The sequence below is a fragment of the Pezoporus wallicus genome, unplaced genomic scaffold (assembly GCF_028554395.1).
Source record: "Pezoporus wallicus isolate ANWC-B61680 ecotype Strahan unplaced genomic scaffold, APGP_CSIRO_Pwel_v1 contig_5352, whole genome shotgun sequence".
In the NCBI taxonomy this organism is placed as follows: Eukaryota; Metazoa; Chordata; class Aves; order Psittaciformes; family Psittacidae; genus Pezoporus; species Pezoporus wallicus.
Genome location: NW_026639660.1, coordinates 3,649,711 through 3,666,439, shown reverse-complemented (window position 1 = coordinate 3,666,439; position 16,729 = coordinate 3,649,711). Strand labels below are relative to the sequence as shown.

The following is a 16,729-nucleotide window of genomic DNA, read 5'->3' as shown; positions in this document are numbered from 1 at the left end:
GGAACACAGGGGCTTCCCCTCTTGCAAAGCCTTTCCAGTGCTCAAGGCTGAGGCTGGGGGATCCCAGCCTGGAGCTCTGTTCCTGTATGTCCTGCCGAGCATCAGGGCTGAAGAAAGAGCATAGGAGATGCTGGAAGACCAGGTTGTGGATCCTGCTTCTGCTGTTGTGTATGACATCTTGCTGCCTTCTTGTGCTGTGGTTTCCTCTTGTGAGGAGGATACAAAGATCCTGCCCCATCTCCTGGCTTGGGAGGGTGTTAAAAAACTTGGGGCATGGGTCTTCCCTAGGTTTTAGCTTCTCTCAGGCTGAGAGAGGAGGAGATGGCAGGGTTATTTCCACATCCCTGCTGATGTTCAGCTCGCTTCCCTTCCCTGCCTCCTCTCCAAGCCGGAGAAGCACATGTGAGGCATTAAGGAACCAGCAGCCAAAAGTGCTGGGGGAATGAAGACACTGAGTGTTTCTGACCCTACCTCAGCCAGCAGAATTCCCCACTTGATGCCTGGGAGCAGGGGCTATTGGTTGGGGCAAATCCTGGGTGGCGCAATCGCACAAGATGCTCTGCAGTAAACTGTGCTGTTGTTGCCTTCCTCCCTTCTTGCAAAGACAAATAGTAAGGGAATGCTGTCAGGGAGGCAGCACAGGCTCCCTGCAGACCTCGCTGTATCTGGCCCAGTCTCCTCAGCAACCCTGGGCTGGATTGCTCTGTTTCTTTTGACTCTGCCTCTCAGCCCTTCTGCCAATGAGCCATGTTCTGCTCCTGGGCCTCAGCCAGTGCCTACCAGGAGCTGGTGCCCCATGGGGCAACCCTGGTGCCACCTTCACAGGGAATGTGGGGCACTCCTGGGAGCGATGGGTACTGCTGGGCAGTGGCATGGTGGGGCTGGGGTTGCAGCTGGTGGGAAGGGGAGGGAAAGGGCAGAAGCCAGCGATCTGCACTGGTTTTGTCATTGTTTTCAAGCAAAATGAGGGTGGGGTTTTTTTGAAGATGTCTTATAAAACGTTACTGGTGTCCGCCTGAGGGCGGCAGCCGGCCCTGCAGCCTCCCCGGGCGCTGCAGGAGGCAGCGGTGTGTGCCCGGGGCAGGGCTGGGGCCGGCTCTCGGCTCTCACCGTTCTGATGGCCGGCCTGAAGCCGGGGCCTCCCGGGCCCCTCTGGCCTCTACTCCCCCTGCTCCGCTGTTCACGGGCCGCTCCTGCCGGCAAGACCCAGCGCGGCCGGACTCTGCCGCGGCACGGCGGCGCTCCTCCGGAGCGGCAGGGGGCGCTGTGAGCCGACTCTGCGTACCCACAGGGCGGGTGTTCCGCCACCGCTGCCGCCGTCGCCGGGAGCGGAGCCCAGGGGAGCCGGCCGGGAGCGGGGCCGGGGCCGGGGCCGGGGCCGGGGCCGGGGCCGGGCGCAAGGTGGGTAGCGAGGCTGGGGTGGGCGCTTAGGGCGGGGCGGGCGGCGGGTGGCAGCAGTGCCCCGCTCGGCAAGGGGGCAAGGGTGGGAGAGGGCTGCCGGCCCGTTCGCTGAGGACGTGGCCGCCGAGCCGGGAGGTGTCCCCGGGGCTCCGCTCGTCCCGCGCCCAGAGGTTGTCTCTGCACGGGCTCACGGGGCCGGAATCCCGTACGCCTCTTCCTTGCCGGGCACTCCCGGGGCCCGGCCCGCAGCTGGGGAGCCCCTGGGAGCTGCCGGCGGGGATCGGCAGCCCGGCAGCCGCGGCAGGGTACCCCTGCTGCCCGGCGCTGTGAGTGGGGGCCGTGGGCTTCCACGCTCTAGGCTTGCGTTTGGACTGAGCCCTTCGAGGCGCTGGAGTTGAGCTCCTGAGGAGCGGGGCTGCAGGCAGGGAGTGCATTCAGACCTCTGGCCCGGGACCCAGACTGCACCGCAGGCAGAGGGCTGTGGCCCAGGCCGGCGCCGAAGCGGTGCGTTCGAGCACTGCCCCTCCTGTGCCGAGGGGAACAGTACCCGAGTCTGTTGTCTCGGCTCCCTGGCTGCAGACTGAGGCTCCTTTCATGCCTCAGAGTGCCGCCTGCTTGCCGTGCGCGGCCCACTCCCCCCGCTTTCTACCTGTAACACTGGCGTCCCTGTTCCTTCCCAGCCTCGGTGGGGAGGGCAGCCCTGCTGCACTGAGTCATCTCTCGGGGCCTGGGAATTGCTAGCGCAGGCATAGAGAGAGCCATTGTCCCTCATAGCCTCACTGTCGCTGTGGGAGAGCAGAGCTGGTTCTCCTCCCATGGCCACGCTGAGGGGGCCGGCGGGGTAACAGCAGGCGCAGTCGTGCTGAGCAAAGCTGGCTGGCTTTCAGTCCCTGTCAGGTTGAAGGGAGTCGTGGCACATGGTAGCAACCGATCCTGTCATTATGTCTGACTTCTGCAAAAGCAAACGGCGTTTCTGCACCCTCTGCACAATAAGAGGGCTGCTGCCATCAACCAGCGTTACTTAATACAGGCAAACCCAGCAGCATGTGGGCAGCCTCAGCCCCAGGTGTCTGCACCCAACCCTGTTGTTGCATTCTGCAGTGATGCCCCTGCAGCAGGAGAGATGATGGGTGGAGGTGTCAATCTGCCTTTTCTGCGGGGGAGAGCAGGGGGAGGGATTGGAAGCAGGCACAAAAACCCACCCACAGCTGTTTGTACTTCTCCACAGGCTGGGAATTTCTGGGTCCTTAAGTCAGAGAAGGGAGATTTCAGGGTGAAACACGAGCCTCAGCTTAGGTCAGGTTGTTGGGCTCTGGGAGCCTGGCCACAGCAACTGAGGATAAGAAAAGCCCCTGAGGCCTTTCCTAAGGTGACGGGGGGTTTATGGGGAGGACTTGTACATGAAATGATGTGGGACTTTCTTGCCTTTAAAGTTCTGAGTTTCTTCGTCTGTGAGTTTCATGTGGGGGCTAGCATATGTCACAACACTATTGTACTGGGGCCAGGTACACCCCTAAACTGGGCCTAAATTCTTGACTTGCTTGTTTTCGGGGGAGAGGGGATTAACATCTCTGGCCCTTTTCTGTCACAGGAGCTCAGTGTCTTCTGGTGTGTGTTTATGTAGCCAGCTCCACAGCACCCTCACCTGGCCCTCAAGGTGATCTGGAGGCTTTCTCTACTGAGAAAATTGGGGCAGGGATGGAGCATGGACCAAGGAAACCTCACACCCTGATGCAGGAAGCAGCCGATTGCTTTGCAAGGTGGGGGGATGCACATGTGGCCTTGGGTGTAGGAACTTCTTGCCTGCTTGCTCATTCTGTTGTGTACTTGGTGTTCTTGTTCTTTGTGTGGCCCCTGAATATCACAGGTTTGTCTCTGTGAGGGAGGGTACAGCAGAGGGAGGAACTCCTTCAGGGAGTTTTAAAGCTGTTTTAAAGCTGGCTAGGTCACTTGCTAGGGCTGTAGCTGAATAATATCAGCCATGCCTTATCAGATAGTCCTGGTAAAATCCCAACCAGGCAGCTGGCAGGAAAGCTTCTTCCCAGCCTTGCTCTCTGGCTGTGTCCTGCTGCGTGGGTGACCCTGGTAGTTTCCTCTGGGCTGTGGGGAATACCTTGGCACGATCTCTGCCAGGGCTGCATGGGGTGGTGGGGGAGGCTGACAGCCTGAGCCCTCCCTGCTCTCCTCCACTCACCTGCACAGCCGGAGGGGAAAGCTCTGAGCTGATTGCTCTCAGAGGAAGGCGGCTCTGGCCACAGGCTTGAAACACGAGCTGTAGGTAGGAGTCACTTTTTCCATTCAATGACCTTTACTTTTTTTCCAGCTGGGAGCTGTGCTAAAGTTTAACCTAAAACGGCGAGGTGCAAGGTGCTTCCAGCATTTGGAGGAAGGGCGTTGTCAGAATCTGATGGTTACAACAGTGTTCAAACAATCTCTCCAGTGCTGGAAACTGAAGTTTCCAAGTCCACGTGTTCCTAACCCAGAGCAAACACCCTTAACAGAAGCACTTATAAATGTGTGGCATATGCTCTTCAACTCCAGAGAGCATTTGCTACTCCATGTGCTGCCTTCATCACTGCTGTCGCTGGGGTAGTGTTTGGGTGCTGGTGGGGAGCAGGCTGGGCAGCAGGAGGTGTGGGCATGCAGAGCTGAGCTGACCAGGTACTAGCAGCCCATCAGCTGCCTCTTTCTCTGCACAGATTTTGCCTTCCCCTTGTACTGGCTTCCCTCCCTACGATGGCTACTGGTGAAGAGATCGTCCCTGCCCTGCAGGACTCATGGGGTGACTTCTGGCTCTTCCGTTTCTTTGTTAATGCTGCTGGCTACGCGAGTATTGTGGTGCCGGGATTCCTCCTCATCCAGTACTTCAAGAGAAGGAATTACCTGGAGACAGGTAATGGCAGGAGCTTCCCTTCCACATCCTGCCTCTGAGTTCTCTGCACCCCCTTGGTCAACACTGTTCAGTGCTGACAGGCTGTTTCCCCAACCTCCTTTGTCAGACCAGGCTTGAACAGAGATGCATCCCAGAGCTGCCTCAGTAAAGAGAGAGGCTTCACCTCTCAAGCTGATGCAGCTTGTGGTGCCCAAGGCTCTGGTTAACACTTGTCTCTGTGTTTCCCTACCCCGTTCAGGCCGAGGCATTTGCTTCCCTGTCATCAAATCGTGTGTGTTTGGCTCTGAGGTGAAGTCTGTACACCAGGAGGATGGCTCCCTGCCACCCCGAGCAGAGCCCACAGAGTCCTCTACAGCGCGACAGGTCTTCAAGCTGCTCTTCTGCGCTGCTGGTCTACAGGTAGGGGCCCCATGAGTGGCCATGCCTCTCTGGGAGGAGGGCGTGGGCAGTGGGTTTGTGGCCATCAGTTCTTTGAAAAGCAAGGATGCAAGTGCTGTCCTTGATTGGGGCAGGGTTGGAGGCTGGGGGACAGCCTCTCAACCAGGGTAGTCCACCAGAGGTGCTGTGTCACCTCTAAGGGCTGTGGAGGTCCGTTTAAACTGGTGTAATTTGGGCTGTGACTACTGGCCATCTGATTGCAGTCCTCTGCAGCCATGGATAGGGAAAATCCTGTGATTCAGCACATTGTTAGGGCTGCTTTTGTTCTAGCCCTCGTGTCAGAGTAGCAGTTAGTTTTAGCCTTCATTTCCCTCTTAGCTCTGGGTAATCTTCTGGGGCTGATGTATATCCTACCTTGATGGATTAGATTCAAATACTGGGGAGAATTACTGAATTCAGCTACAGATAAACAGGAATTTTTAATGTGAGTTTCCCTAAGTCTCAGCTACAGCCCGAGTGTCATTAGGAAGGGCAGCTTTTGGGGTCTCTGAGGACTAAAAATAGAAACATGGGCATTATGAGAGAAAACCCCATGCAGCCAGCAGAAGACATCCACCTGCTGGCAGACTACCCCATCCATTCAGACTTGCAGCTCACCAGCAAGTCCTTCAATCTCTCTGTGCCTGTTTCTCTGGAGGGGATGTGTGATGAGAGGAACTCTGTGTTACTTTTGCGAGGGGCTTGGTGCTTTCACACCAGGCATAGCAGAGGTGGCAGCCAGAACAGCCATAGTCCCTCGAGAACAGTTTTGTCTGCTGGGTTTAAGACTAGATTTGGGTGGAAGAACTGAGCCTAGGGAACTGGAAGTAAAACAAAAAACAATGCAGAGGCCACTGGGAAAACTGGCAGGACCTGCCGCAGGGAGCTGGCACCGAACCTGCAGCAATGCACTGCTAACTATTCCTGATTCTTGGTCTGGTTCAACAGGGAGCTTACAGTGTAACGGCTCACAGTACACCCGGATGTTTGTTTTGAGGGCTTCTCTCCCCTTGAAGAGGCTGTAAACTGAGCAGGTTTTGTGTGGGGCAGGATGTTCCTGGTTGTAACCAGACAGGACACTGGGTTCCCTCAGAGGGGTGGAGTGGGAGGTGGCCCCATCTCCCAGGGTCACATTGCCACACAGAGGGTGAGGCAACGCTGGTGCAAGCAAGGATCTCCGGGGGTCTGTTCTTCCTGCAACTGCTTGCAGCTGCCCTTTGTGGGTCCTGACTGTTCCTGTGCTGCTCCTGCTTTGCAGGCCTCCTACCTCACATGGGGCGTCCTGCAGGAGCGTGTGATGACGAGAACTTATGGTGCCACTGAAACAGAAGCCGGTGAGAAGTTCAAGGACTCCCAGTTCCTTGTGTTCATGAACCGCATCCTGGCCTTTACGGTGGCTGGTCTGTACTGTGCCCTGACCAAGCAGCCGCGCCATGGGGCTCCCATGTACAAATACTCCTTTGCCTCCCTCTCCAACATCCTCAGCAGCTGGTGTCAGTATGAGGCACTCAAATACATCAGTTTCCCCACCCAAGTGCTGGCCAAGGCCTCCAAAGTGATCCCAGTGATGATGATGGGCAAACTGGTGTCACGCAAGAGTTATGAGTACTGGGAGTACCTGACTGCTGCACTCATCTCTGTGGGAGTCAGCATGTTCCTGCTCTCCAGTGCTCCCAACAGACACGTGTCCACTGTTACCACTTTCTCAGGCATAATCCTCCTGGCTGGCTACATTATCTTTGACAGCTTCACCTCCAACTGGCAGGATGCCCTCTTTGCCTACAAGATGTCTCCTGTGCAGATGATGTTTGGTGTGAACGTCTTCTCCTGCCTCTTCACGGTGGGCTCGCTCTTGGAGCAGGGTGCCTTGCTGGAGTCGGTTCGCTTCATGTCCCGGCACTCGGAGTTCACGGCCCATGCCGTGCTGCTCTCTGTGTGCTCTGCCTGCGGCCAGCTCTTCATCTTCTACACCATCAACCAGTTTGGGGCTGCTGTCTTCACCATCATCATGACACTACGCCAGGCCTTTGCCATCCTCCTCTCCTGCCTCATCTACGGGCACACTGTCACTGTTGTGGGTGGGCTGGGTGTAGCTGTTGTCTTCATGGCCCTCTTCCTCCGTGTCTATGCCCGCAGCCGCATGAAGAAGCGCAGTAAGAAGCTCCCGCCAGGCGAAACCCCTGTGCAAAAGGTCTAAGGAGCTGGCGTCATGGTGTTTAAGCCGTGCCTGCTGTCCTGCCTCTGCCTTGGGATACTTGCTTGATTTCTGAGAACCCACTGAGGAGCAGGGTGGGGTACGGATAGGCTGGACCAGTGACTTACATTTCCACTTGCTTTTCCTGGGGAAGGGGCTGAAACAAGCCCAGGGAATGCTGTGGGCTGCCACAGCTCCAAACCTTTCCGTTTGCCTTAATAGGTCAAAGACTTTCAGGCAAGGCATGGGCCTGGGGGCTCACATCCTGGGGGAGAGCCAGCATGAGGCTGCTGGTACTCTTGCTCCACCTCTGTCTTGTGGCTTCTCCAAAGTCACTGATGAATAAGGGAGCTCTTTTCCCTGGCACCATCTTGCCTCTGGCTAACGCTCCTCCATTTCTGTCACTGCTACAGAGTTCAACTGGAGGAAAGGGCAAGCAGAACACTAGCTTTCTTTTTCAAACAACTCCATGTGAGACAAATCCCAGCCTGAGCCTGTCCCAAAGCAGGTGAGGTGCTCCAGGTAGGACAAGCATAGTTAAGGGAAGGACTCCCAGCCTGTCCTACCCCAGGCCTGGGCTCTGCTCTGAGAGCACTCTGCAGTGCAGGCCGGTACCTCCGTGGTTGGTTTTCTCAGTTCCTTACCCCTGCTTTGAGCCACTTTTCTCCGCACCCTTTAGCCCAGGCTGGCCAGTACGGTTCTCCAGGCTTGCTGAGTTGTTCTAGTTTGCTTTTTGGTTACATCCGCTGCTGTCACAGGCCAAAGGCTGCGCTGCCCAGAAGCCCCAGCATCACCTTGGGGTGCCTTAGTGCCACAGGTTCTGGGCTTTGCAGTTGCCATTCAGAGAAGCACAAACAGCCCCTCTTCTTCCTGCCAACTGGAGGCACCAGGCCCAGCTTTCTTGGGGCTGGCCAGAGCCCCACTGTGCCTGGGGGGGCTGAGCAGTGGGGCAGAACTTGCTTGTGGTGCCTTGCTCCTGCTCCACAGGCAGCAGGGGATGAGCAAGTTGGGCACCTGCTTCCCCAGGCAGCAAGGGAGGGAGCAATGGAAGCTGCTCTTCCCCAGGAGCCTGGGTTTCACTGGTTAACCCTTTTCTCCTCAACACAACCTGACTGAAAAGCCAGCAGGTTTTGGTACTTTTGAAAGGCAACTTTTTTCTTTTTATTTTATTAAATTAAAAATATGCTGCATATAGTGCCCTGGGGGTACATGTTCTTTTTATATTTTTTTTCTAGCTACCTCAAAGGAGGGGAGAGACTTCCCAGCCCTTCATGTGTCCCTCCTCAATAGTCTCCTCAGGACAGCAGATCTGTCTTTTCTTTCCAAACACAGGTGCCTCTACCCAGGCAGGTTGGACCTAAACCTACAAAGCCTGACATGAGATCTTTGCACACATGACTGGGGAGCATATCCAAGTTTGGACCACTGCTTATGCCAGTGGGGAGGTGGAGGAGCTTTTAGCCTGGCTCTGGTTCAGCTCCAGGATTTCCTTCATGGTGCAGCTTGGGCAGCCCCAGAGGGTGTAGCTACAGCCTGTGTACCTACAGAGGGGTGGTGCAGAGGCCTGCGTCACCAGTTCTAGGGCAAGGCCTGGAAGAACCTATCATTTACAAGGTGCATCTGCACCAGGACAAGCTCCACAGGCTCCCCACCAGAGCCAGTGAAGGCCTCTGCTGGTGTATGTGGAGACCTGGTGGAAAACCTTTGCTGTAGGCCTATGCAATCCAGTCACAGTGAGATCTTGGGTCAGAAACAGGCCCTGGCCTAACAACTGGAGAAAGAGGAGACCTAGGTGAAGGCTACAAGAGGAGGAGACTAGGGCCAGGAGGTGCTTACCACAGTGCTGTGCCAGCAGGGGTACCAGAGGTTTCACCTGTACTCCTTTCCTACCTCTAAGCTCTTGAAAGTGTGTGTGCAGCCTCATAGCCCTTCATCCTGCCTCTGCAAATGCCACCCCAAACATCTGCCCCCACTACCTGCTGACAGACTGAAAATGGAATTTTTACTTCAGTCAAAAGAAGAGGGGAGAAAAAAAAATAAAAACGTTGTGTGCCAGGTTGGAATGGGATCTCTCTAATGTAAGTGCAGAGTTGAAAACAGTATGAAACAAAACCCCAAAAGAGAGTTAAAAATACTGGACTTCCATAGAATGGTTGGGGTTGGAAGGCACCTTAAAGCTCATCCTGTTCCCTGCCACAAACAGGGACATCTGCTAGACCAGGTTGATCAGAGCCCTGTCCAGCCTGGCCTTGAACACTGCCAGGGATGGGGCATGATTTTACTGATTTGATATTTGGCAAAACCTTCCTCTCCAGGCAGAAACCTCTTTTAAACACTTTTACCCCCTCCTGTCCTGAGGGCGATAAACCCATGCTGGAGGCATTTGCCAGCTCAACTCCAGCACTGCCCCAGCACCCTGACAGCTGCCCATACAGCCAGCACAGCACCTTGATGTGCAGCGAGAGACTCCAGCAGGCTCTGCTGCCTCCTTCCCTCCCTGCTGAAGATGGACACTGGCTAAAGCCCACTCCATTTTGTGCCTGTGGTGGCTGACAGGCAGACAGAGAACTGGATTGGTGTCACTCTTCCCTGACAAACCCCAGGCACTGTGGCTGAGGGTGACAAAACCCCACTCATGGGAGTTCAGTGCAAGCAGTAGATTAATCAGATGCTCCAGGCTTCTCAGGGGATGCAGGCAAAAGACCCCAGATACTGGTGGCCAGATACTGCCAACCTCCCCCCCGCCACAGGCTGCAGAAGCCCAGAAAGAGCAGGCTAGAGGTGGGAGGAAAGGAGGAGTCCAGAGAATGAAGCCTTTTGGCCTAAGAACTGAAGAGACACAGCTGGAGTACAGTGCTGAGCTGTCACTTCCCCCCTGCCCTGCACCATAGCAGAGCAAGCAGATGGCTCCTGCCACAGCTCCTGCCCCAGGGATCACACCAGCCAGCAGCAATCCAGGCTCAGGCACTGGCAGAAGCTCCATGTGCAGTTTGGAACATGTTTGTTCCCAGGCTGTGGGTATGCAACAGTCCAGCTGGAGAGCTGCCCACTGGAGATGTCCCTGCCTCCACAGCAGGCCTTGCGTTTCTCCTACCCCCTTCTTGGTGCCTGGGCGGGCATAGGATAGGGTAGAGATCACCTAAAGCAGTATGAAAACCAGTCACAGGGTAAGGGGAGAGACCAATAGCCCATTACCCTCAGGCACAGGCTGAGACCCTTTCCTCTGTAAGGTAAGCATGAAATACAAGGGACCCTGGTAGGTAAATCACATTCTTCAATACTTTAATTTCAGAAGAACATAAAAGCCCCAGGAAAATAAACAAAACATAACTGAAATACAATATCCTACCCTGGGGTTCAGGGAAGCAGCAGCTCAGAGGAAGGGTTCTCCCACCCCAGTAGAACAAAGTTTGATGCCTACTGGGAACATGGAAGACCCCATGGTGGGGACAGAGGAGAAGTCTGATGCCTCCTCACCTCCACTCCCCATCAGCTGATGGGAACTGTTCCTACACAAGCAGAAAGACACAGAACAGACATGCCTCAGGCTGTCTGAATCACTCACTACTGAGAAACAGTGAATGATGACCTCCTGCACCCTGCCAAAAACAACCCCAGACAAGCAAACCCAAAACAGACACCAGCAAGGAGTCAGTGGCAGCTGGTAGCAGCAGATGCCCCCCCTAAGCAGACATGATAAGGGGCAGAGGCCTGGCAGGTGAGGGAAGAGGCTTCCTCCTGCTTTAGTCTACCTCTTCCATGCGGGATGTATCTTCATCTCCCTCCAGAGGGGGAATTTCATCAGGGGCAGCTGCACTGGGTACCTCTGCAATCACCTCATCTTCATCAATGCCTGGGAGAAGGGAGAAAAGGGAAGGATGAGACCTCCAAGTGACACCTGATCGCAAAGGCATTTTCTGCTCCCAGTCTGAGGGACAGGACTATTAGCATCCAGTAGTTAATGCCAAGCCACATCTCCTGATTTACATTTTTAGTTAAATAGCAAATTTGGAGGAAAAACTTGGGTACAAGCACAAGCTGTTTTATCAAAAGGGTCGTATCTCCCACAACAGATTTCTGGCATCCACTCAAGTAGCAAAAAGTCTTGACTTGTGATCTGAGCAGCTTGGCAGTGGCTCCTTGCCCTGGGGAGGACAGGACAGTCCACTTGGAGCCCTGAGACCCACCCAAAGTACCTTAATTCCACGTTTCCACTTGCCCCTAGCCACCTTCTGTAGGGAGCCAGTTCTGCACAGCACACCAGCACCATGGTTACTGGCCTCCCCTGCCCCAAGACAGTACACGCTAGCCTGACCAGCTTAGTTGCTTTCAAGACCTACTCCAGCCCCGAGAAGCTGCATGGACACCTACCAAGCCCCAGTTTGATCATTCTGTAGATGCGGTTGGAGTGGGTTTGTGGATCCTCCAGGGAGAAGCCAGAGGAAAGCAGAGCAGTCTCAAAGAGTAGCACCACCAGATCTTTGACAGCTTTGTCATTCTTGTCAGCATCAGCCTTCTGGCGGAGGGTTTCCACAATTGGGTGGTCAGGGTTGATCTCCAGGTGCTTCTTGGCCATCATATAGCCCATGGTAGAGTTGTCTCGCAGTGCCTGAGCCTTCATGATGCGCTCCATGTTGGCTGTCCAACCATAGGCGCTGGTGACGATGCAGCAGGGAGATGAGACCAGCCGGTTTGAGACAGTTACCTGCCAATGTAGCCAAGGGTTAGCTGAGCAAGGTCCATACATCCTGGACTGGGCCCAGCCACAAGACACAGGATACCACAGAGGTATTTGCCCCAGGGTCACCTGAGGACACTCCAAAGCAAGTACAGATCCTTCAAGCAGCTCCAGGACTTAAACAGGGGAAGTTTAGATTGGATATAAGGAGGAAGTTCTTTAAGGGTGGTGAGGCACTGGAATGGGTTGCCCAGGGAAGCTGTGAATGCTCCATCCCTGGTGGTGTTCAACGCCAGGTTGGACAGAGCCTTGGGGTGACATGGTTTAGTGTGAGGTGTCCCTGCCCATGGCAGGGGGTTGGAACTACATGATCTTAAGGTCCTTTCCAACCCTAACTATTCTATGATTCTATGACTGCTGCAGAGATTGGTTTGGACAGCTCAGCCAGCACCTTCAGCACCCGCTGATATTTCTGACACTTACCTTCTCCCATCAATGCACGTTTTTGGGTCAGTGCCCCTCACCTGCAGCCTGGCTGCTTAGAGCAAGATGGTGCATGCTGGGATCTCCAGTCTCCTTTAGCGGCTCCTCTGCAGGAGATGAGAGGCATGTGTTGAGCTGGGGCCCTTGCCTGTATCACAGAGGAGAGCCAGCCCTGCTCCCTCCAGCCCAGAGCTGAGCACCCTGCCCATCTCACCTTCTCCACCTTCTTGTCTAGGATCTCCTTCATGAGTTTGCAGAGGGTCTCGAACTTGGCCTTGCTCTCCTCCATCTTCTTTTTCTCCTCCTCATCCTCAGGCAGCTCCAGCCCCTCTTTGGTGACTGATACCACGGTCTTGCCATCAAACTCCTTGAGCTGCTGCACGCAGTACTCATCAATGGGCTCCGTCATGTACACCACTTCAAAGCTACGCTTCCGCACGCATTCCACAAAGGCTGAGTTGGCAACTTGCTCCTTACTCTCCCCTGTGTTTGTGAGGTGTAGAAATGAGATGTCACCAAGACATGAGCTGGTTTCAGCAGGACAAACAGCACCAGTCACTCAGAACCCCTAGCATGAAACTGGATGCAGCCAGGGCTCTAAGCCTGGTGGTCTTCCACAAGCGCGCAGCAACAGGCTGCGATTCAGCCAGGAAGGTCTGCTGAGGGCATCAGCACCTACCTGGAAAAGCCTGCTCTAAGTCACAGGCTGGCTGGCAGGTAACCTGCCTCCACCTCACTAGGACAAGCTCTGGCTCACCTGTGATGTAGTAGATACTCTTCTGGTTGTCCTTCATACGGGACACGTACTCTGAAAGCGAAGTCATCTCATCACCTGACTGGGATGTGTGGTAACGCAGCAGCTCTGAAAGGCGCTTTCGGTTGGTTGAGTCCTCATGGATGCCCAGCTGGGAGCAGAGGAGATGCATGAAGCCTCCAGCATGGGAAGTGCATGCACTTGGCCACCTGAGGCACAGCCACCTCTTCCCACCCCCAGTCATTTGAGTGTTGGGCTTAGGGCAGCCAGAGCCACCAGATGCCCACAAAGTCTCTGGGGCACTTGCAAAACCCACTATCCCAACACCCATGCAGAGAAGACATAGCATGGGGACAAGGCTGCTCTTTAAGAGAGACAGGTCATGGGCCACCCCCTCCTGCAGGTGCAGGGTGCCAACTCACCTTCAGATTCTTGGAAAAAGCCTCATAAAATTTCTTGTAGTTCTCCTTGTCCTCTGCCAGCTCGGAGAAGAGCTCCAAACACTTTTTCACAATGTTTTTGCGGATCACCTTGAGGATCTTGCTCTGCTGGAGCATCTCACGGGAGATGTTCAGAGGCAGGTCCTCAGAGTCCACAACACCCCGGATAAAGTCTGAGTAGGGGAAATGAAAACAGGCATCAGGTTAAGAGCTCTGAGCTTCATCACAGGAGGAAAAGCATTAAGACACTGACTGCTGTGTGCCCGTGCCAGCCGTGCCACTCTGTACTGGGAACAGTACCACAGGCTGTGGTAGTCCTAGCTCCATAATGGGAGACAGAGGTAAGGGGCTCTTACTTAGGTACTCAGGGATGAGCTCATCACAGCTGTCCATGATGAAGACACGCCTCACGTACAGCTTAATGTTATTCTTCTTTTTCTTGTTCTCAAAGAGGTCAAAAGGGGCACGGCGTGGGATGAAAAGCAGGGCCCTGAACTCCAGCTGCCCTTCCACAGAGAAGTGCTGCACAGACAGGAAGGAAAAAAAGCTGCCAGTTTGCTTCTCTTGTGCCCCAGGGCCCACTGTGGCCAGGCTGAACTACTGCTCATCAGCACTTGGGCTGGCAGGCCTGGCACATCCAAGCAGCTCGCATTTGTTCTCCTCAGCCTCACTTCTTCCTACATGCCAAGGATCTCTGCCATCCAGCAGTCCTGCACAGAGAAGTTATGTCTCTTTGGGGCCAAACATGCTCCCATCCCAATTCTATGCTAGCACTACCAACCCCTCCACCTGAATCGGAGTTGCAGTGCAGGCTGAGGCACCAAGTGGCCTGGAGCCCTCAGTCAAACTGAGGCCCAACCATGTGGTAGCTCTGCATATGGGCTGGAAAGGGGCCCTCTGCCTCACCCTGTAAGCCAGGGCGGTCCGGCACCCACCTTGACAGCCAGATGGTCCTCCCAGTCATTGGTAAGGCTCTTATAGAACTCGCCATACTCCTCCTGGGTGATGTCATCAGGATTGCGTGTCCAAATAGGCTTGGTCTTGTTCAGCTCCTCCTGGTCAATATATTTTTCTTTGATTTTCTTGGTAGTCTTCTTCTTGCCTTTACCTCCTTCCTCTTCCTCCTCATCAGAGCCCACATCCTCAATTTTGGGTTTCTCCTCATCTTTGGATGCTGACTCTTCCTTCTCATCTTTCTCCTCCTCTGCCTCATCATCACTGATCTCTTTCTCACGCTCCTTCTCAGTCTGGAGAAAGGGACAAGCAAGAGTCAGGTTTATCCCCTGGCAACTGTTACCAGGAAACCTTTTGCTCCAGGTGAGAGAAGTGAGTATCCTCCAAGGCCCAACAAATGCAACATCTAAAAGCAGGGCTTCTCCTAAAGCCAGCCCTCAGAGTCCCTCCACAGCACACGCAACCAAAAGCTGTGTCTGAGAAGATGAGACAAGGGGCACAAAACCACCAAGCCTCCTCAGCTGGTTTAGACGACCTCCAGCTGCACAGATCAAAGGCCCATAGTGTGTCTGGCTACCCACCACCTTCACCTTCCAGTAAGCCCCATCCTCAAATCATCTCTGGCCACAGAAGCTGGAAGCACCACTGCTCAATACCCAGTAGCCTGAAGCTATGGAAGGGAACAGAAGTTACTCTCCCCTTTTCTGGGCTGTTGCTCGCAAAACCACCCACCCCTGCTTCCAAGCTTCCCAATGGGTCCCCACAGTCCTTCCCTTACATACATAGAGTGTGATGGGGTAGCCAATGAACTGAGAGTGCTTCTTCACCACCTCTTTGACACGCCGCTCCTCCAAGTACTCTGTCTGGTCCTCCTTCAAATACAGGATCACTTTGGTGCCCCGACCAATGGGCTCACCTACAGTGCATTGAGAGAAACAGTGTTTCAGGGCATAGCGTTAAAGGGCTGAGTACAAGCAGCACCAGCTTCTTGATTCTAAACACTACTTGATACCTAACAAGTGTGACTGGCATTGCAGCATAGCTCTAGAAAGCACCAAAAAAAGGAATGCTTCTAGCAGGTAAACATATTTGTGGATTTCCTGTACAATACATACCGTGGTCAGTTCGGACAGTGAAGGAGCCCCCAGCTGATGACTCCCAAGCATACTGCTCATCATCATTATGCTTGGTAATGACAACCACTTTCTCAGCCACTAGATAGGCAGAATAGAAACCCACACCAAACTGTCCGATCATGGAAATGTCTGCACCAGCCTGTGAAAGTAGAGAAAGATTGACAGATCAGTGAAGAAACAAGAGATGTCTACAGATGATTCACAGCAGCAAAGAACTGGGTCAAGCATGCAGAGAAAAACGCGAGTGCCAACAGGCAGCCAGCCCTACCCTCGGCTTTTCCTTGCTGCTAGGAAGGCGCGGAAGCACAGCTGGGCACACCAACAGCTACCACAGCCAAAAAGGCAGCATGGGTATGGTTTTATTCCAGTGCAAGCCTGTGGCCCAGGCCCTAGGAACCTCATGCAGCTAAAGACAACCCACCTGCAGGGCTTCCATGAAGGCTTTGGTTCCAGATTTGGCAATGGTGCCCAGGTTATTGATGAGGTCTGCTTTTGTCATCCCAATGCCAGTGTCCACCAAGGTGAGTGTGCGCTCCCGGGGGTTGGGCACTATGTCAATCTTGAGATCCTTACCACTGTCTAGCTTTGAGGGGTCAGTCAGGCTCTCATAGCGGATCTTATCCAATGCCTAGGGGAGAGAGTGATGTTCACCGCCGCCTTCCCCCTCAGCGCACACCTCCCTCCCGCTGCAGACACCCGCCTCTCCCTGGGCACCCCCACGGGACATCAGCCTCCCCCCCGCGCCGAGGAAGGGGTCCGTGCTCACGTCAGAGGCGTTGGAGATGAGCTCCCGCAGGAAGATCTCCTTGTTGGAGTAGAAGGTGTTGATGATGAGCGACATGAGCTGGGCGATCTCCGCCTGGAAGGCGAAGGTCTCCGCATCCTCCTCATCGCGCTGCACTTGCTCAGGCATCTGCAAGGCAAGCACAGCCCATTAGGACCGAGGAGAACCCTACCAGGCCCGGCCCGGCCCTGCTCCACAGACCGCACACGCCCCACCGTGTCAGGCGCCTCCGACCGCCGAAAGACAAGCGCCTTCCACCGGCCGCCTTTTCTAGGCACGGCCGAGACTCACCACACACTGTCTCCTTCCGCCTTAAAACGTCCCTGGTTCTGGCAGCTCACAGTAAGTGGCAATCAGCGTTGCCGTTTTAACGGCGGCGGCCATGGTGGAGGGGGGCCGCAGTCTTCAGCTTCATGCCGCTTCCGGCAGCGGAAGAATACCATCGCGGCGGGCAGAAGTAGCGATCTGCTTCCAGAGGCTTCTATAGGGTTCGTGGGTGATGCTGGAGGTAGCGGCTGGTTCTGGGCTCCCTACGGCCGCGGGCCCGGGAGGTTTCTGCTGTCCCAGCGGCATTCCCGAGGCTGAGAGCCGCGCA

General features: G+C 54.9%; 2 protein-coding genes across 3 annotated transcripts; one reads left to right on the top strand and one right to left on the bottom strand.

Moving 5' to 3' along the window:
- The first annotated feature begins 3,746 nt into the window (after positions 1-3,746).
- Positions 3,747-8,102, top strand: SLC35B2 (solute carrier family 35 member B2). The gene is made up of 4 exons (XM_057415347.1): positions 3,747-3,990; positions 4,101-4,294; positions 4,533-4,693; positions 5,970-8,102. The coding sequence occupies exons 1-4, from the start codon at positions 3,809-3,811 to the stop codon at positions 6,906-6,908; spliced, it is 1,476 nt and encodes a 491-aa protein (XP_057271330.1). The 5' UTR covers positions 3,747-3,808; the 3' UTR covers positions 6,909-8,102.
- Positions 8,103-10,166: 2,064 nt separating this feature from the next.
- HSP90AB1 (heat shock protein 90 alpha family class B member 1) lies at positions 10,167-16,411 on the bottom strand. 2 transcript variants are annotated; one of them, XM_057415321.1, is made up of 12 exons: positions 16,350-16,411; positions 16,117-16,263; positions 15,772-15,978; positions 15,330-15,489; positions 14,997-15,130; positions 14,196-14,507; positions 13,617-13,782; positions 13,243-13,433; positions 12,824-12,971; positions 12,281-12,549; positions 11,277-11,610; positions 10,167-10,758 (listed from the first exon to the last, which is right to left on the bottom strand). In XM_057415321.1, exons 2-12 carry the CDS (start codon positions 16,261-16,263, stop codon positions 10,649-10,651), a joined length of 2,178 nt encoding a protein of 725 aa, XP_057271304.1. In that variant the 5' UTR covers positions 16,350-16,411; the 3' UTR covers positions 10,167-10,648. The 2 variants fall into 2 exon arrangements, 1 of the variants encoding a protein (XP_057271304.1); XR_008972906.1 differs by lacking the exon at positions 10,167-10,758 and adding an exon at positions 12,108-12,173 and having other exon boundaries at positions 11,475-11,610; positions 16,117-16,355.
- Positions 16,412-16,729: the final 318 nt, after the last annotated feature.